The 14,988-nt window shown below is 47.2% G+C and overlaps 1 protein-coding gene across 12 annotated transcripts in view; it reads left to right on the top strand.

The window, feature by feature from the left end:
- Nmnat3 (nicotinamide nucleotide adenylyltransferase 3) overlaps positions 1 to 14,988 on the top strand; it is a 106,037-nt gene that overhangs the window by 37,084 nt on the left and 53,965 nt on the right. For 6 of the 12 annotated variants that reach the window (XM_052187575.1, XM_052187573.1, XM_052187571.1 and 3 more), the window contains one exon: positions 13,550 to 13,695. The exons of 3 other annotated variants lie outside the window; for them this stretch is intronic. In XM_052187575.1, the coding sequence (XP_052043535.1) occupies positions 13,587 to 13,695 (109 nt within the window). In that variant the 5' untranslated portion in view covers positions 13,550 to 13,586. The remainder of the gene's footprint in view (positions 1 to 13,549; positions 13,696 to 14,988) is intronic. 3 more of the 12 variants (XM_052187574.1, XM_052187579.1, XM_052187572.1) reach the window with 1 other exon arrangement.

The raw sequence follows: 14,988 nt of genomic DNA, 5'->3' as shown, positions 1-14,988 counted from the left end.
GGGGGCTGTCTGCTCCTCTCTGGGAACAGCTTTGTATGTAATGGGTCCCCTCTTTTCCTGTCTGCCTCATGAGATGTCATGCATGCTCAGACCAGGTCATTACCATGCCCCCTTGCCTTCCCTGAGAGTACATGGTCAACTCTTTATTCCTTGAGGTGGCCTTCTGGGGGCTGACCATGTTCCTTGTCTGCTTCATCTTTGCTGGGGTGGGAGACTCAGGTAACCAGAGTTTGTTCTTTCTCTTGTTGGCTATCAAAGACCCTTTGATAGAGTGAAGTAATGCATTTCTGAAGTAAAGCAGCTCTCTGAAAGAGCAACAAGTTAGGATGCTGGCCATCCCTGAAGGCTGGTTGTGTCGGAGTAAGCGCTGAGATGACAGAAGGAAAGGTGTGGGGCTGGGGAATGGCTCAGTCAGAAAAGTATTTCCCACGCAATGAAAGTTTGATTTCCAAAACCTACATAAGAAGCACACAAGTGGCGTGCCAGCTCTCGGAAGCAGTGACCAGCAGATCTCTTGGGCTGACTGGCTAGCCAGCTTTGCAAAGCCTCAGGCCAGTTAGAGAAAATAGCTCATAAAAAACCACAGGTATATTGTACCTGAATGTGGTGGTTTGATGAAAATGGCCCTCACATTTGAATGTTTGGTCCTTAGTTGGTGGAACTGTTTAGGAAGGATTGGGAAATGTGGCCTTGTGGGACATGTGTCACTGAGGGGGTGACCACAACATTCCTGGTCACTCTTTTTCTCTGCCTTCAAGTTGTGGATAAAATGTAATCTCTAAGCCAGGGTTCCAGTGTGATTTCCTGCCCGCCTACTGCTATGATTCTGGCCATGATAATCATGGACTCACACACTGAAACTATAAGCAAGCTCCAACTTAATATTTTCTTTTATAAATGTGCACAACACACATATATTCATGCACATGCACACGTACAAGCATACACATGAACACACATACATATCACACATCTACATATGTGCACTCAAACAAAATGGGGAGATATCAATAGCAAACTGGTAGGTTTTGATCATGGACAACTAACAAAATGGTTGAATCGTTTTCAGGCAAAGGGTACAAATAACCAGAACAAGTTTGGAAGTTTTAAACACAGAGGAAGGGGAAAGAACTTTCTAGAGAACCTTCTATGAGCTAGCTTTCTTCTGAGTGTTTATCATCATCACCACTGATGACCCTTGAGACAATTGTCAGAGGTCTCTGATTATCTCTATTTGTTCTGTGTGTCACTGAGACTCAGGATAATTGATGAGCCCATTATAGTAAGAACAAGCTAATTAGATGTTTCTCACCATCCATTTAAGATGCCCTCATAGAAGTGGACCACAGTACACTTCCTGGTAAGGGACTTCCCAGAAGCCTCTTTGTCTGCTAGGGGCTGGCTCTATTCAAGATAGGTAGTAGTTCTTCTATCTTGAGTCCTGGTTCAAGGAATAAATATGTACAGAGTGGAGTTCCAAGCTACATGGAATGAGTGTATAAATAAGAATCAAATTTTATCTTAAAATTTAGGGGTATTTGCTAATGTAATATACCTGTCTTCTCTTAATGGACAGTCATTCAAAGGAACTCAACTAGAAAGTAGTTCATTTTGAGTCCATGCCAGTCTAGCTAGTTATCCAGTTGGTATGGACCTATAGGAACCTATAAACAGGATTAAAACCAGAGATGTGGATCCTGCTATAACATCTGCATATGTGTGGCTCAGAGTAGATAGAAAGACATGGGTTTATTCTGTGGGCTTTGAAGCAAGATTTTTCTGTATTCTTTCTCTTCACTCAGTTGATGGTGTTCTCGACATAGCCTCCTATCAAACATGACTAGTGCCCACAGGCTTCGGTGATTCTAAGATTTTGGCTGAAACTTGTGGACAGCTGATCACTCAGAACATTGCTAAAACCTCCATAGTCTCTGATGTCTGGAAATAGCCCAAGTGACTCGAGGTTTTGCTCACTTGTAAATGTTTGAGTATCGTGTCCACAAATTGCAAATTGAGTAACTCAATTTTGAGGCACAGCTGTTATTTGGAAAAGACCCATCTAGGAGCACAAGCTCCTTGCAAAATGATTGTGCTTCATTTTTGTCAAGTACCAGGAAATGATTAAACCACCAAGCCATATGGCAAATGCCCACTCGAAACAGAGAGCAACGGCACTGTGTAATGAGTCTGTTTTGGGGGAGTCAGTAGGGCAGCGTCTGGTTTTTGCGATGTGCATAGGAACAGACTTGCCTCTGCATATTTCAGGTTTCCATAGTCCTGCGTAAGGACTTTTCCATCTATGAAAAATTCATATGAAAAATTAAGTTACAGTAGGCTCCCTCTCCCCCCCGCCCGTAGGTGTATTCTTTTTTTTCAAATGATATGCACTTGAGTTACTGCATATAACATGAATTTAAACGACGCCACGGAAACTTGTGAAATTTTATGCTACTTAGATCAACATTCTTTAGCTCTGACTAACTCAGTTAGAATCGTGTTCCATAGCATGTAACAGGAAAAAGGAAGAAAACAGCTTGCTTAGAAGAGTACTACTTTTGGTTTGGTTTTGCTTTACTTTGTCTAGTGACAAGGTCTCCCTGTATAATTGAAGTCAGCCTGGATCTTACAATGTGGTCCAAGTAGCCTCAAACCCATCACCCCACTGTCTCAGCCTTCTGAGTGCCAGGATTACAGGCATGGATCACTGTGCTCAGCAAATCATATTCAAGATTGTTCTCTCTCCCCCCAAACCCCCAAGAGAATATTCCTGGAGGTGTCCTAGTCAGTACTCCAGCCTCCCCCTGCTGCCAAGGCAACTGGGAGAGATAGTGGTTGTCCAGTCAGTGGGAAGGATCCAGTGACTGACAGGAAAGAGAATGAGTCTCAGGCAGTGACCAGAAGACTCCACTCTACCTCCACTGGACCATACCTGGAGGGCAAGAACAGACTTTACATGGTACCATCTTGCTTAAATTATGGGGGCCTCTTGTTTCATGTCTTCTGGAAGAAAAAAAAGCTAAGAGACATAGACTAGGGTAAAGATGTGTATGTAACTCAGAGTTAGGACACTTGCCTAGTAAACATGGGGTCCAGGTTCAATCCCAAGAGCCATAGACAGTTTGTGGTGTTTTGTTTGTTTTGTTTTGTTTGTGTTTTGTTGTTTGTTTCAAGACATGGCCTCACTATGTAGCTCTCTCTGGCTGTCCTAGAACTTGCAATTAGACCAGGCTGGTCCAGAACACAGAGATCTACCTGCCTCTGCCTCCTGAGCACTGGGATTAAAGGAACGTGCCGCCATGCCTGCCAGACAGTTTAAGCAGTGGTTTACTTAGCAAAGCAAAAGCAGATGTTCTAAAGTGAAATTGGAGTAGGTTGCCCTAAAAGTGGGGAACAGCTCAGTGGATTCTGGAGTGTGGTTTCTACAGGTGTAGATGACTTATCAGCTGAGTGGCATATTCATGAAATAAGGTGCCCCCTTTCCATCCAGATCACTGTAGATCAGAGCTCCCTTTGGGTATCTGTTCCCATGATCCTCTAGGACAGCCCATGGCAAGGGGGGCAAACCACAGTCAAAATGATACTATAATGAGGTCGGGGTCCTCTGAGGATGCAGACCCTTCATTAGTACACGTGTGTGTGGTAATTGGATAAGTGCCCTGGTGCCTTAGTTTTAGATATAGCAGGAGGAACCTGTCTGAAGCTTCAAGGATGTTTAAGGACAAAAAGGTAGCAGTGGAAACTGCTTGAAAACTTCATACCCAATTCCCCGTCTGCCTGTTGTCACCAGGCAGCAAGTCTGAGAGCCTAAATGATAGCAGGAGGATGCAGGTTGTGTGCCCAAGGGCTGCCAAGTTTTACACATAGGCAGCTGGAAAATGGACTAACCAAGCAGAATAAGCAAGCACGTAGAGGCAGCTGCAGAAATGGGGAATTATGGGTCAAGTACCATGAAGGGAGCAGGCTAAGGCTCTTGAGAACCCAGTAAAGGGGAACAGGAGGTAACCAGACTCAGGCAGAGAGTGAGGAATGGAGTCACTTCTGCTCTCACAAGATGGCTTACTTCCGTGTTCTTGCCCTCAATGAATCCCCTTTGCAACCTTGTCTACCAGGAGGGCCCTGGAAGGTGGGAATTTTAAACTTTCCATCCCTGCAGTACCCAGTCAGATTCCTACTTTAATGCAAATCACCCAGTCAGTGACTGCATCCTGCCAGTCCACTCAAAAGGAAGAGGAAAACCTAACCCCACCCCACAGCCTACCCAGAAGGATAGAAAAGCCCAGGTTCTTCACCAGGGCAGAGACTCCTCTGCTTGCTGGGCTGTGGATACTGTGACTTTCACATTAATATGTCTTGACTGAGTGCTATATCTTTAGACTTCTCAGCTTATAACCCTTTACTTCAAAAAGAAGTGAACCTTAAGAAAGACCCCCTAGGCAGTATAGCCGGAGGCCTCACTCAAGACTTGTGGGAAGCCCATCTTCTAATTAAGGTCAGTCACAACCAGACCAAACTGCAAACAGGGCTGAGAACATGATTGTCTAGTACATCTCTTACCCTAAAAGCATGGAGATTGGTGGGGAAGAAGACTGCTTCCATTAGCAAGGCTGAAGTTCTAGGCCAGTATTTCTCATTCTTCTTGGTAGAAAGCCCCCTTCCCATCCCAAGGAGCCTGGTGGTGACCCATAAGATCTAATCCAGGATCTAGTCTGACCCACCTCATGCCAAGAAAGTGCCCACTGATGACCCTGAAAGGCCCTGCAGCCCCAGAATTAAAATAAAACCAGAAAAGAATAAAGAAAATGGCTGCAAGAAGGATCAAGAATTATCACCCTGTTCTCCAGGTAGCCTGTTCTGTAGGAAGGAAAGGGAGCAGTCTGCACCTGCCCTGTCTGCTTTTCTTCTTCCTCTGGAACTTTCTTTGCTTGAATTAGCAAAGAAAATAGAGTACACTTCCGGGCCCCAGCAGTACTATGCTTTCGTCCAGAGGAAGAGTCATCCATCCCAATGCCAGGAGGAGAAATGGTGGGAAGTGCCCTTGAATGCTACCAGCAACCCTCCATGCTCAGGACTGAGTCCCCTCCAAATCAGGTGGGACAGGAAGCCATGTGTCTTTGTTTCTCCTTAACCAAGGTTGTGGGGCAAGGCTAAGTAAGTCCCAAACGGACTTAGTCCAGGCCAATACAGAGTGTTACAATCTGGGCCTGGAGAAGGCCAGGAGAGGAGAAAAGCAGCATGGAGAGTTGATAGCTGCTATGAGACTCAGCCTGACAAAGGGTGCTGGCCAGGAGCCCATCAGGCCTGGAGCTGTGCTTGCTCTGTAGATAAGAAGGGCACACTTTGAAGGGATGTCTGCAAAGATGCAGGCCCCTGGATGCTGCAAAGGGGATCACTGGAAGATTCGGTGCTCTGGGAACAAGCTGGGTTCCAGATATCTCCCCTCAACGTGTTGTAACCCCTGTAACACTCCAACCTTAGACATCCAAAGGGCCTTGACAAATGGAGGTTGATCCCAGACCTCTGGTTAGGTAATGACACAGTGATCCCTCCCTGCTGATGGTTACTAACCCCTAGATCCTCATGACCTAGACACCCCCAGTATAGCCCATTATTCAGTGCTTGATCTCTACCCCTACCACCAGACAGGGTTTCTCTATGAAACAGCCCTGGCTGTCCTGGAACTTGCTTTGTAGACCAAGCTGGCTTCAAACTCACAGAGATCCACCTGCCTCTGCCTCCTGAGTGCTCCTGGCTCAGTGCTTGATCTTAAGGGTACCTATTTTTGCATTCCACTTCACCCTAATTAAGCCAAATTTCCTTTGCATTTGACGCTCTCCTTAGAAAGCTATAGGACTCTAGGCTGTATGGACCATCCTCAGTTATTTGATTCAGCCCTTACCCAGTATTTAATGAAATGGACATATCCCAAAACTATCCTATATATCCTTGATCTCCTGCTGTGGGGGCCAAGAAGAGACCATCTCTTGAGGGACAGAATTTATCCTTAACTTTCTAGCCGATAGAAGCCGCAAGGTTTCATAGGAAAAGGCTTAAGTATGTCAGACAAAGATCTCAAACTTAGGTCTAGTTTTTTCACAAGAAAGTGTTGCCCTGGGACCAGAATGAATCCACACCATCTTGACCCTTCCCCTCCCCTAGACTCCCAACTGAGAGCTTTTTGGGGAGTTGAGATGTTATAGGATTTGACTTCCTGGATAAACAGAGCTGGCTAAGCCTCTTTTATGAAGTTCTCAAGAAGGCTGGGGCTAAAGGTCTTAACCGAATAGAATGGTCCGCAGAATCATGAGGGGGCCTTCCAGAAACTTAAGGAGGATTAAATTCGAGGATATAAAAGCCTGGGCTCTCCAGGGGGTAAATGGGTGCTGCTCTTCCCTTCCCAGGACTCCGTGTGCTGTCCTGTGCAGGACTACTTTCACTTTAATAAATCTTGACTGAGTTGTGTCTCTGGACTTCTCACCCTCTTCTATTGTACTCCAGGAAGATGGACCCTGTGCTGGTTCAGATGAGAGTGACCCCCCCCCCCAATAGGCTCACACACTTGAATGCTTGGTTCCCAGTTGACCCGTTGGGAAGGATTAGGAGGTGTGGCCTTGATGGAGTATGTGCTTCGCTGGGGGTGGGCCTTGAGGTTTCAAAAGCCCACACCAGGGGCAGTATCTCTGCCTCCTGCTGCCTGTGGATGAAGATGTCAACCTCCCAGCTACTGCTCCAAGGCCCTGGCAGCCTGCTTCCCACAGTAGTGATAACAGACTAACTCTCTGAAACTGTAAGCATACCCCCAATCTAATGCTTTCTTTTAAAGTTGCCATGGTCCTGGTGTCTTTTTATAGCAGTAGGGCTGTAACTAAGATCCCTAGATGGCATCCCCTCCATGAGCCAGGTACTGTGCAGGGGTTGGCCTTAGTCCTCATGAGAGTTTGGGAGAGGCTGTGATCATCTCTACTCTCCATGAAGCTCGCTGAAGCTTGGAGAATCGAATTAGGCTATTTACCTGAATGTAAGCACGAGCCTTTCCCTTCCAGGTGTGTTGAAAAATTAGCCTCAATATGTGCAGCATCTTTAGCGCAGTGTGGAGCCTATTGCTCAATAAACCCAGTAGCTATTCCTCAGCTCTGCTTACAGCTGAAATCGGTCCCAGACTCACACACGTGTGGCATGGCATGGAAAGGGGCCTCCTTCTGTTCCTCGTGCTCCTTCGAACCTCTGGAAAGTTCTCAAAACGGAAGCTACCTGCTTCCCTAGGAGTCTCATAATCAGGATGAGTGCTTAATTGGCATGTTTGTTTCCTCCAAGGGGAGGCTGGCACGAGGTCTTCACAGCTACATACAAGGCCTGTGTTACTTTTGTTCTTAGCAACACTGGGTGCCCATAGCAACAATGGACAGAGCCAACCAAGTTAAAAAGAAAAAAAAAAAAAAAAGCAGCTGAGTTCTCATGAAGGTTGATTGCCCCGAGAAGTTGACAGATTGGCACAGATAAAAATCACCCAGGGTCCTAAAAAATGTGGTTGCTAGTCTCCCCACCATGCCCCACTCACACCCCCAAATACAAACTATATCTCTTGCCTTCTTCAAGATGAGGAGCCTGGTCAAGAGGTCTGTGTAATGAAAGGCATGGAAGATGCTTGGTGAATCCATTTCCGTTCTGCCCAAAGCCATCTGTTCTATGTCTGTAATAAACAGGATGTTTGCAGCCCCATTCCAGGGTCCGCTGTCAGAGGCACTTACTGCAGGGAAGGGAAAACTGACAGCCTCCCAAGCCATGAGCATTAACACATTATGTCCACAGTGATGGCTCTTAACCTGCCTGGCTCGCTTTCCTTCCCATGTCTCTGTGAGGGTCTGAGACAGATGACCACAGAGTGTGTGCTGGGCTAGAACTGAGTACATGTGGGACACTGGCCAAGTTTGAATTACCTGACAAGTGAGCTCAGATGTGTGAAGCAACAAGGCTGTCTTCCTGGATAAGGGGACCACCTTATCCAGGAAAACAAAAGGCCATAGGACCAGAGCAAGGTGAGGCCCTTTCTGGAACGCATGAACCTGAAATCCGAGCAGGTCATTCTTGGTTTAATATCTTGTAGGGGTTTTTCCTTGCCAGTAGGATAAATCGGCATGTTCCTGAGCCTACAGAATCCTCCTGCCTCTGCACCCTGCTGTTGACCCCTCCATCAGCCCACCCCTCCATGGGAACGATGCTGACACCTTGTTCCTTCCTGCCTTCCATTGCCTTGTGGTTTCTGTAATAGTGTGCCTCTGCCTCACCCAGACTGTATTCTTCTCCCAGGTTCCTGCTCTGCTGTGCTCCAGCTAGGAGCTCATGAGCAAGCTACCCCTAGACAGCGAGAGGGTGGATTTCCTACGGCTGCTAGGACATGTCACTACAAACAGCACTCTGGGAGTCCACAATGTGCTGGGAGAGTGGAAGCAGACCGGAGACCCCTGTGTCCCCTCCAAAGGTTCCAAGGACCAACTGTCCTTGCAATGTGGAGGCCACCTATAGTGTTTGCCACGGGACCCTTTCTAAAGACTCCCTTCCTTCTTGGCCACTGTTTCATCCACATATCATCTCTCTCCTACTACAAGGTGTAGCAAAAGTTTATCCTGATAAAAGGGAATAGCTAAGATAGCCACCTTGTTTCATGGCCTTGGTGGTTTGAATGAAAACGGCCCTCCCTAGGCTCCTAGAGTGGTATTATTTGAAGAATTAGGATGGGTGTCCTTGTTGGAGTGGGTGTGGCCTGATTAGAGGAAGTGTGTCACTGGGGATGGGTTTTGAGGTTTCCAAAGCTCAAGCCAGGCCCAGTGGCTCCCTCGCTCTTCCTACTGACTCTGATGCAGATGCAGAACCCTCAGCTCCCTCCCCAGCACCCTGCCTGCCTCCAGGCTGCCATGCTTTTTTGCCATGATGATAGTGAACTAAACCTCTGAACGCTAAGCCAGCCCCCAATAAATGGTTTCTTTTGTAAGAGTTGCCATGGTCATGGTGTCTCTTCACAGCAATAGAAATCCTAAGACTTGTTTTTAATCATTTTTGCAAAGTCCCACACCATATAACCCAACATTTGTCCAGGTTCCAAGGATTAGGATGCAGGCATCAGGGGACTGCTGTTCTGTCTCTTGTAGTGAGCTGTTAAATTATAAGCCCTCTCCCTAGTGATCTGGAATTGTCACCTCCATCCACGACCCAGAGCTCTGTGAGGACAGGGGCTATGTCTGCTTTGCCTTCTGTTGCATCTGATGCCCCCATCCCGACAGCAGCAGATGCTGAATACAGTTGTCCGGTTGCAGCGTGGAGGATGGCCAGAGCCAGAGGCTTGACCATAGTATGAAAACAGGATAGTCCCTAGAACTTGCAGTGACATCCCTTCAGAGTGTCAGAGCAGCAGTGGGAGGGAATGATCTGGAACATAACGGAAGTCTGCAACTGTGGGGACAGAGTGTCCACCATCAGTTTCCACTTCTTCAAAGAAGGAGTGATTCCAGAGTTGCAGGTTCACGGTCATGCGAGGGCTTGGCAGGGGCCACTATCCCCGTTGATAGGATCATTATGTTGAAAATGCATAGCAGGGTGGATTTGTTTGATTTCAGTCTGAACTGACTGGATGGGATGGATGTGGGTCAGGAGTGGGTGTTGTTCAGTTACCTCTAGGAGATCGGAAAGTTCTGTTTCGGCCCATGGAAGGCCTAGTCCGATAACAGTTTACGGGATAATAAAATTAAACAAGAATTAGCTATGTAACAACATGACTAGGTCAGGGACAGTGGCCCTCACTGATGTCACAGGCATTTCCCACATCCCTGTGATGTCCCTGGGTACAGTACTGGAAGATAAAAGGGTAGAGAGGAACAGAAACCACTCTCTAGGACCCACCCACCTTCCATGGGGAAGAGCCTGGGAGAAAAGGCACTGAGGCCTCCATGATACAGCGGCTGATAAAATGGAAATGCCTGCAGGTGTACTTCCTTCAGTGGAGGAGGGGCCAAGAACACCTTTCAGGGGGACCCACGGAGGTATGGGGTGAGGAGAGCATTTCAGGGGGCCGTAAGCTCATTATAGAAGCAGCAGGTTGTAATTGACAAGCAGATGAATTACTCTTTACCTGGGAGGTGGCGAGGGGAAGGGGGCCAGAGGTGGAATCCACCCTGTCCCCAGTTAATGATGAATTCGGGGAAGGAACCCTCAAGGTGTCCAATCCTCCAGCAGCAATTATTGCTCACTCTGCAGGCCTCCTCTGAGAGATTATTGATGAGCAGTCTTTTCCCAGTCAGAGAAATCTCCCTCGCTTCCTCACCCCACCAAACACCATTAGAAGTGAGGACGGATGGGCCTCCCTCCTATGAGGCCTGCTCTCACACCAGAGCCGAGTGTGTTCTCTGGCTTGATCTGTGAAGTGAGTCATTTTCACCCGATGTCTGTTGTTTGCCAGTTTACTTGGTAAAGAGCTTACCTGAAGCAGGGAGGCGGGAGGCGTGCACAAAGGATGCGGAGTGCGCCTTCCTTGTTCATGAGCCTGAAGGACAGCCAGGGTCAAGTGCAGCTGGCCACAGGCTGGCGCTTTCCTCCAGCCAAGACCTGGCAGAGCAGAGTCACCGTTGGAGCTAGGCTGCTCAGCACACACAACAAGGAAAGAAAAGGAAGAAGAGGCCCTTTGTAGAAGCCGTTTGTTCTTCTCAGCGTGACACTCTTCCACCGTTGATACTGCCTTCCAAGCAAATGTAATAATTTACCTCTGAAAAGCCCCAGGTTACCTGCGATGTGTGGTTACATTCTGGTGGCTGTAAATATTCATGGTTTGTCAAAATGAAGGAAGATACTGAAAGAAAGGCTTCAAGATGGCTGTGAAAAACAGCCATCCTTTCCAGACACACTAAACATAAGGCTGCTCTTATGGAGAGCTGGTCCACTTTGCAGAAAAACCTCATTAAGCCACCCGGCTCCCCTGGGAAGAAGCCGCCAAGGCCTGTAGCCGGCAGTTCCTTGCTCACAGTATGGGGTATTGCTGGTGCTTAAAGGAAGCTTGGAGAGCCAGCTGTGTTACATCTGTGCTCTGAGGCTGCATCTTCACACATAGCTCAGAATACAGCAGGAAAATCTTTGCTGTGTTTCAGAGCACAAGGAGGCCTTCTCGTGGCCAGAGGCAGGTTACCTGGCTAGCTGCCGGAACCCTCTTCAAGTCCACCAAGCCCTATCGCTGGCAGACTGAGATCCATGGATGGAAGGCTGCTCCTGTTCACACAGGGCATACTCTCTGGGAAGCAGGAAGCACACTGAGCTCCTGCTCCTCCTCCTCTTCTGCAGTGTGGCATGTAACTTATTTATCATCAAGGCTTTGCAGTCTTACAATGTCTATGGGCCAGGTATCCAGATACATCTCGACCACATCTTTTGACTCAAAGTATCTTATTTAGGGTTACTATTGTTGTGATGAAACACCACGACCAAAGCAAGTTAGAGAGCAAAGGGTTTATTTGGCTTGCACTTCCATATCGCTGTTCACTGTCAAAGGAAGTCAGGACAGGAACTCACACAGGGCAGGAACCCGGAGGCAGGAGCTGCTGCAGAGGCCATGGAGGAGCGCTGCTCACTGGCTTGTTCCTCATGGCTTGCTCGGCCTGCTCTTGTTGAGTTTGGGGTAGAAGCTGAGAACACTCACTTCAGAGACACACGGTTAGAAATGAAAGGCTTTATGTTCTGCGCGCTTAGGGAAGTGGTCAGCTCAGTATCTGAACTGTATCCCTGAAGGGAGACTGTATAATATTTTTAAAGGATGGAAACACAAAGCCAGGGGGGATGGAGCAGGCTGTTGGATGGACCAGCCATATTTTGCCACCAGGGGTTAAGCAGGGAAGTTAGCTTTGGTGACTGGGCCTTCTCCGGGTCACCTGGTTCCAGGGTCCTTGAGTCAGCTTTTGCAGCCAGCCTCCCTCTTGACTCTGACCTGGACTGTTAGAACGATAAGGGAGTAAAGGACTGGGCAAGCTGCCCGCAGTCAATCAAGTCAAGACAGGCAGCATTTGTGACTTGTGAGCCTTAGTTTACATAATGGATAACAGCATCTTCCCTCTGTACAACCTTTCCAGGTTAACAGACAAACAGGAAACATCTGAAGCAACAGGACAGGAGTTGGTTCCCAGGACCTGGGAACATGAACTCAGTTTTGACCCTGCCAATAAATTGGAACTTGTTCCTGAGATGGCTGGACTCAGGGAACTATCTCTTAACACTTACCTATCGAACCCAGGACCACCTGCCCACTCACATGCATAGTTGTTACTGACACTGTTTCTTGTGCTCCTTGGTGACCATAGCTCTCCGTCAGTCCCTGGCCCCACCAGCTCCTCTGGGCAGCTCCCAGCATGCAGCTGGCTTCATCTGAGAGCAAACAAGAAAGCAAAGAGAGGTGAACTAGAGGGAGACTGGCGTCCTTTCATAACCTTATCTCAAGAGTTGGCATCCTGTCTGCTAGCTGTATTCTGTTAGAAGCAAGCTACTAGCTCCAGCCCACACTCAAGGGGGAAGGATTACAAAAAGCTAACAGGAACAGGAGCCCTCTAAAAGCTGCCTGCCACAGGTCCCTGGCTGGTCTCTTTCTCTCCTTCCTTATGGTTGAGAATGGGAGAAACTGAGGCTTAGAAAGGAGCTTTAGTTTATGTTTGGTCTCACAGACCCTGAGAGGCACAACCAGGAGTCAACACCAGGCCTTCCTTCCTTGAGTGTTGCTTCCCTATCACCCACCAGGGCAGTATAGCCAGAGTAAAGAGAGCCACCAACAGCTAGCCCACAGCCAGGGTGATTCTTCTCTGCTTTAACCACACCTCAGTGCTGCTAGTCACAGAGTAGGAAGGCTAGAGGCTGGGCCTTTCAGAGTCCTTAGGTCCCAGGTAAAGTGTAGTGGGTGAAATCATGCTGAGGTGTTTGCATGTCTACAAGGTCCTCACAAACACTTTAGGGGGAAAACTCACTTGTGGAGATTTGTGTATGCAGAGGAGAATGAATGTTCAAGTGTGTGTCAAAAAATTTTACTAGTCTGGAAAAATAGGTAAAAGTATGATAATTATCTATACAGAAGGATTTTACAACTTTTATAGTCTATTTCAAAATACAAAGGTTTTCAAAAGTGCCACCCTGGAATCTCTCACAGATGGCATAGCAGGAGTCATGCAGACTCCTTTAGACCCTGAGGCCATGAAAGAGAGCCCAGGGAGGAAGTCAGGAAGAACAAATACAGAATCTGAGTTTGGGCTGCCAAGACTCCAGCCCTGGCCCAGCAGCTCCTGAGGTCTCTAAGCCATACAGTATACATTCGATCCTGACAGAAAGGTTTGGAGAAAAGTCATGCCACAGTGTGGTTTGTAGCACTAGACACAGACCCTGAACTACGGCGAGCTCTCCATGAGCTCTCCATTGCTGTCATTGCCTTCTTAGTATATCTTGTCATGGTGAGTCATGGCTGTGAGTGGTGTAGACTCTCATTTAGACGGTTGTCTCCACGCTAGCTTCCTGACATGAGTTTTTGTCCCTATAAAAGCAGGGTGGCCACTGCGGGTGTGGATGTGTGTGACAACATGAAGAACCGAATTCCTGTGGTGCTTCTGGCCTGTGGTTCCTTCAACCCCATCACGAATATGCACCTGCGCTTGTTTGAGGTGGCCAGAGACCACCTACACCAAACAGGTCAGTCAGAGGCTCAAGCGCTACAGACCTGATGGACTGGGGCTTTGTTTGATGGTGCCATTGTTACCACCGTGAGTAAGACTGCTTGGTCAAGTCATTCTACCCACCCTGGGTAGAGGGCTCACGTCCCTTAGCTGTATGGTGTATGCGAGTCCATCCCTTGCCACAGCGTTGGTATGTCTCAGAGTCCCTCTTCCTTGCTTGGCCTGACGCTGTCCATGAACACTGAAGGCATGGGGAAGGGAGAGTTTAGGGAAGCCGTCCTAGCCAAGGCCTCTCGGAGACACACACCTCTGAAATGCCCTGCTGTCTGCAGCAGGTAAACAAAGGTTCAGTAATGGGAATTGACAGTTCTCCATCTGAAGAATAGGTTTCTTCCCTGTAACAAACTGTTTTATGTATTCATAAATTTACTTTATGTCTGTGTCATGTTTTCATAAATGTGTTTTGTATTACTGTGTTGGCCAAAATTTTTGCCTTTAGCGGCATTTTTATACCAGAATCAATTTCCTATTTATTTTCAATATTAAAAAAAAAGCATTTGGGTAACATGTCAATCATTGACAGAAATCATACACAAATGTTGGCTTATTTTTATAGAACATGACTTTGTTTACAAAACATACTTTTATTACTGAACAAATGATCATGACTGTCTGTGCCTGGGAAATAAATGGTTTTTATGAAGAAATTTTGAAATATAAGCAATGCACTTAAAATTGCTCATTGGACATTAGTAGGCAATATACCAAAAAAACTGTAAGTGCCCAATAAACTTGAGAGTAGATACTCCAGAGCACTAGGAGACAATGCAATAAAAACACAAGAACATGCCCAGGTTACCTGTATCATGAGGACAGCAGCTGTGGCTGCAGCAGAGCCACAGGATTGCCACCACCTGTCACTGGGCTGTTAACTGCCTCCTGATAAACATCACTTGCAGGGGTCAATCTTCTCCGCCTATGAGGCTGGCAAGAGTTGAAGACTGGCAGAACCCAGTGCTAGCAGGTTAGGGAGGAAAAAGACCCTTGTGTTCTGGTAGTGATCCCATCAACCACAAAAGAGGAGTTTGGTATTCTGTTCCCAAAAAGTATAAAACCAACATCCATAATCATAGAAGCAGATAAATCACCCATTGAAACCAAACCAGAACCAGCAAAAGTTAAAGCAGGTGTTAGAATTAACAAAGAGATGATGGTAATCAATGGTTATGTGCCATATGTTCAGTGTTTAGATAAAAGCATAGAAAACATTTTAAAAGGCCCGAATCAAACTTCTAGGGCTAGAGGGAAA

This window comes from Apodemus sylvaticus, chromosome 7 (genome assembly GCF_947179515.1).
Source record: "Apodemus sylvaticus chromosome 7, mApoSyl1.1, whole genome shotgun sequence".
NCBI lineage: Eukaryota > Metazoa > Chordata > Mammalia > Rodentia > Muridae > Apodemus > Apodemus sylvaticus.
This window is presented reverse-complemented; position numbering and strand designations above follow the sequence as displayed.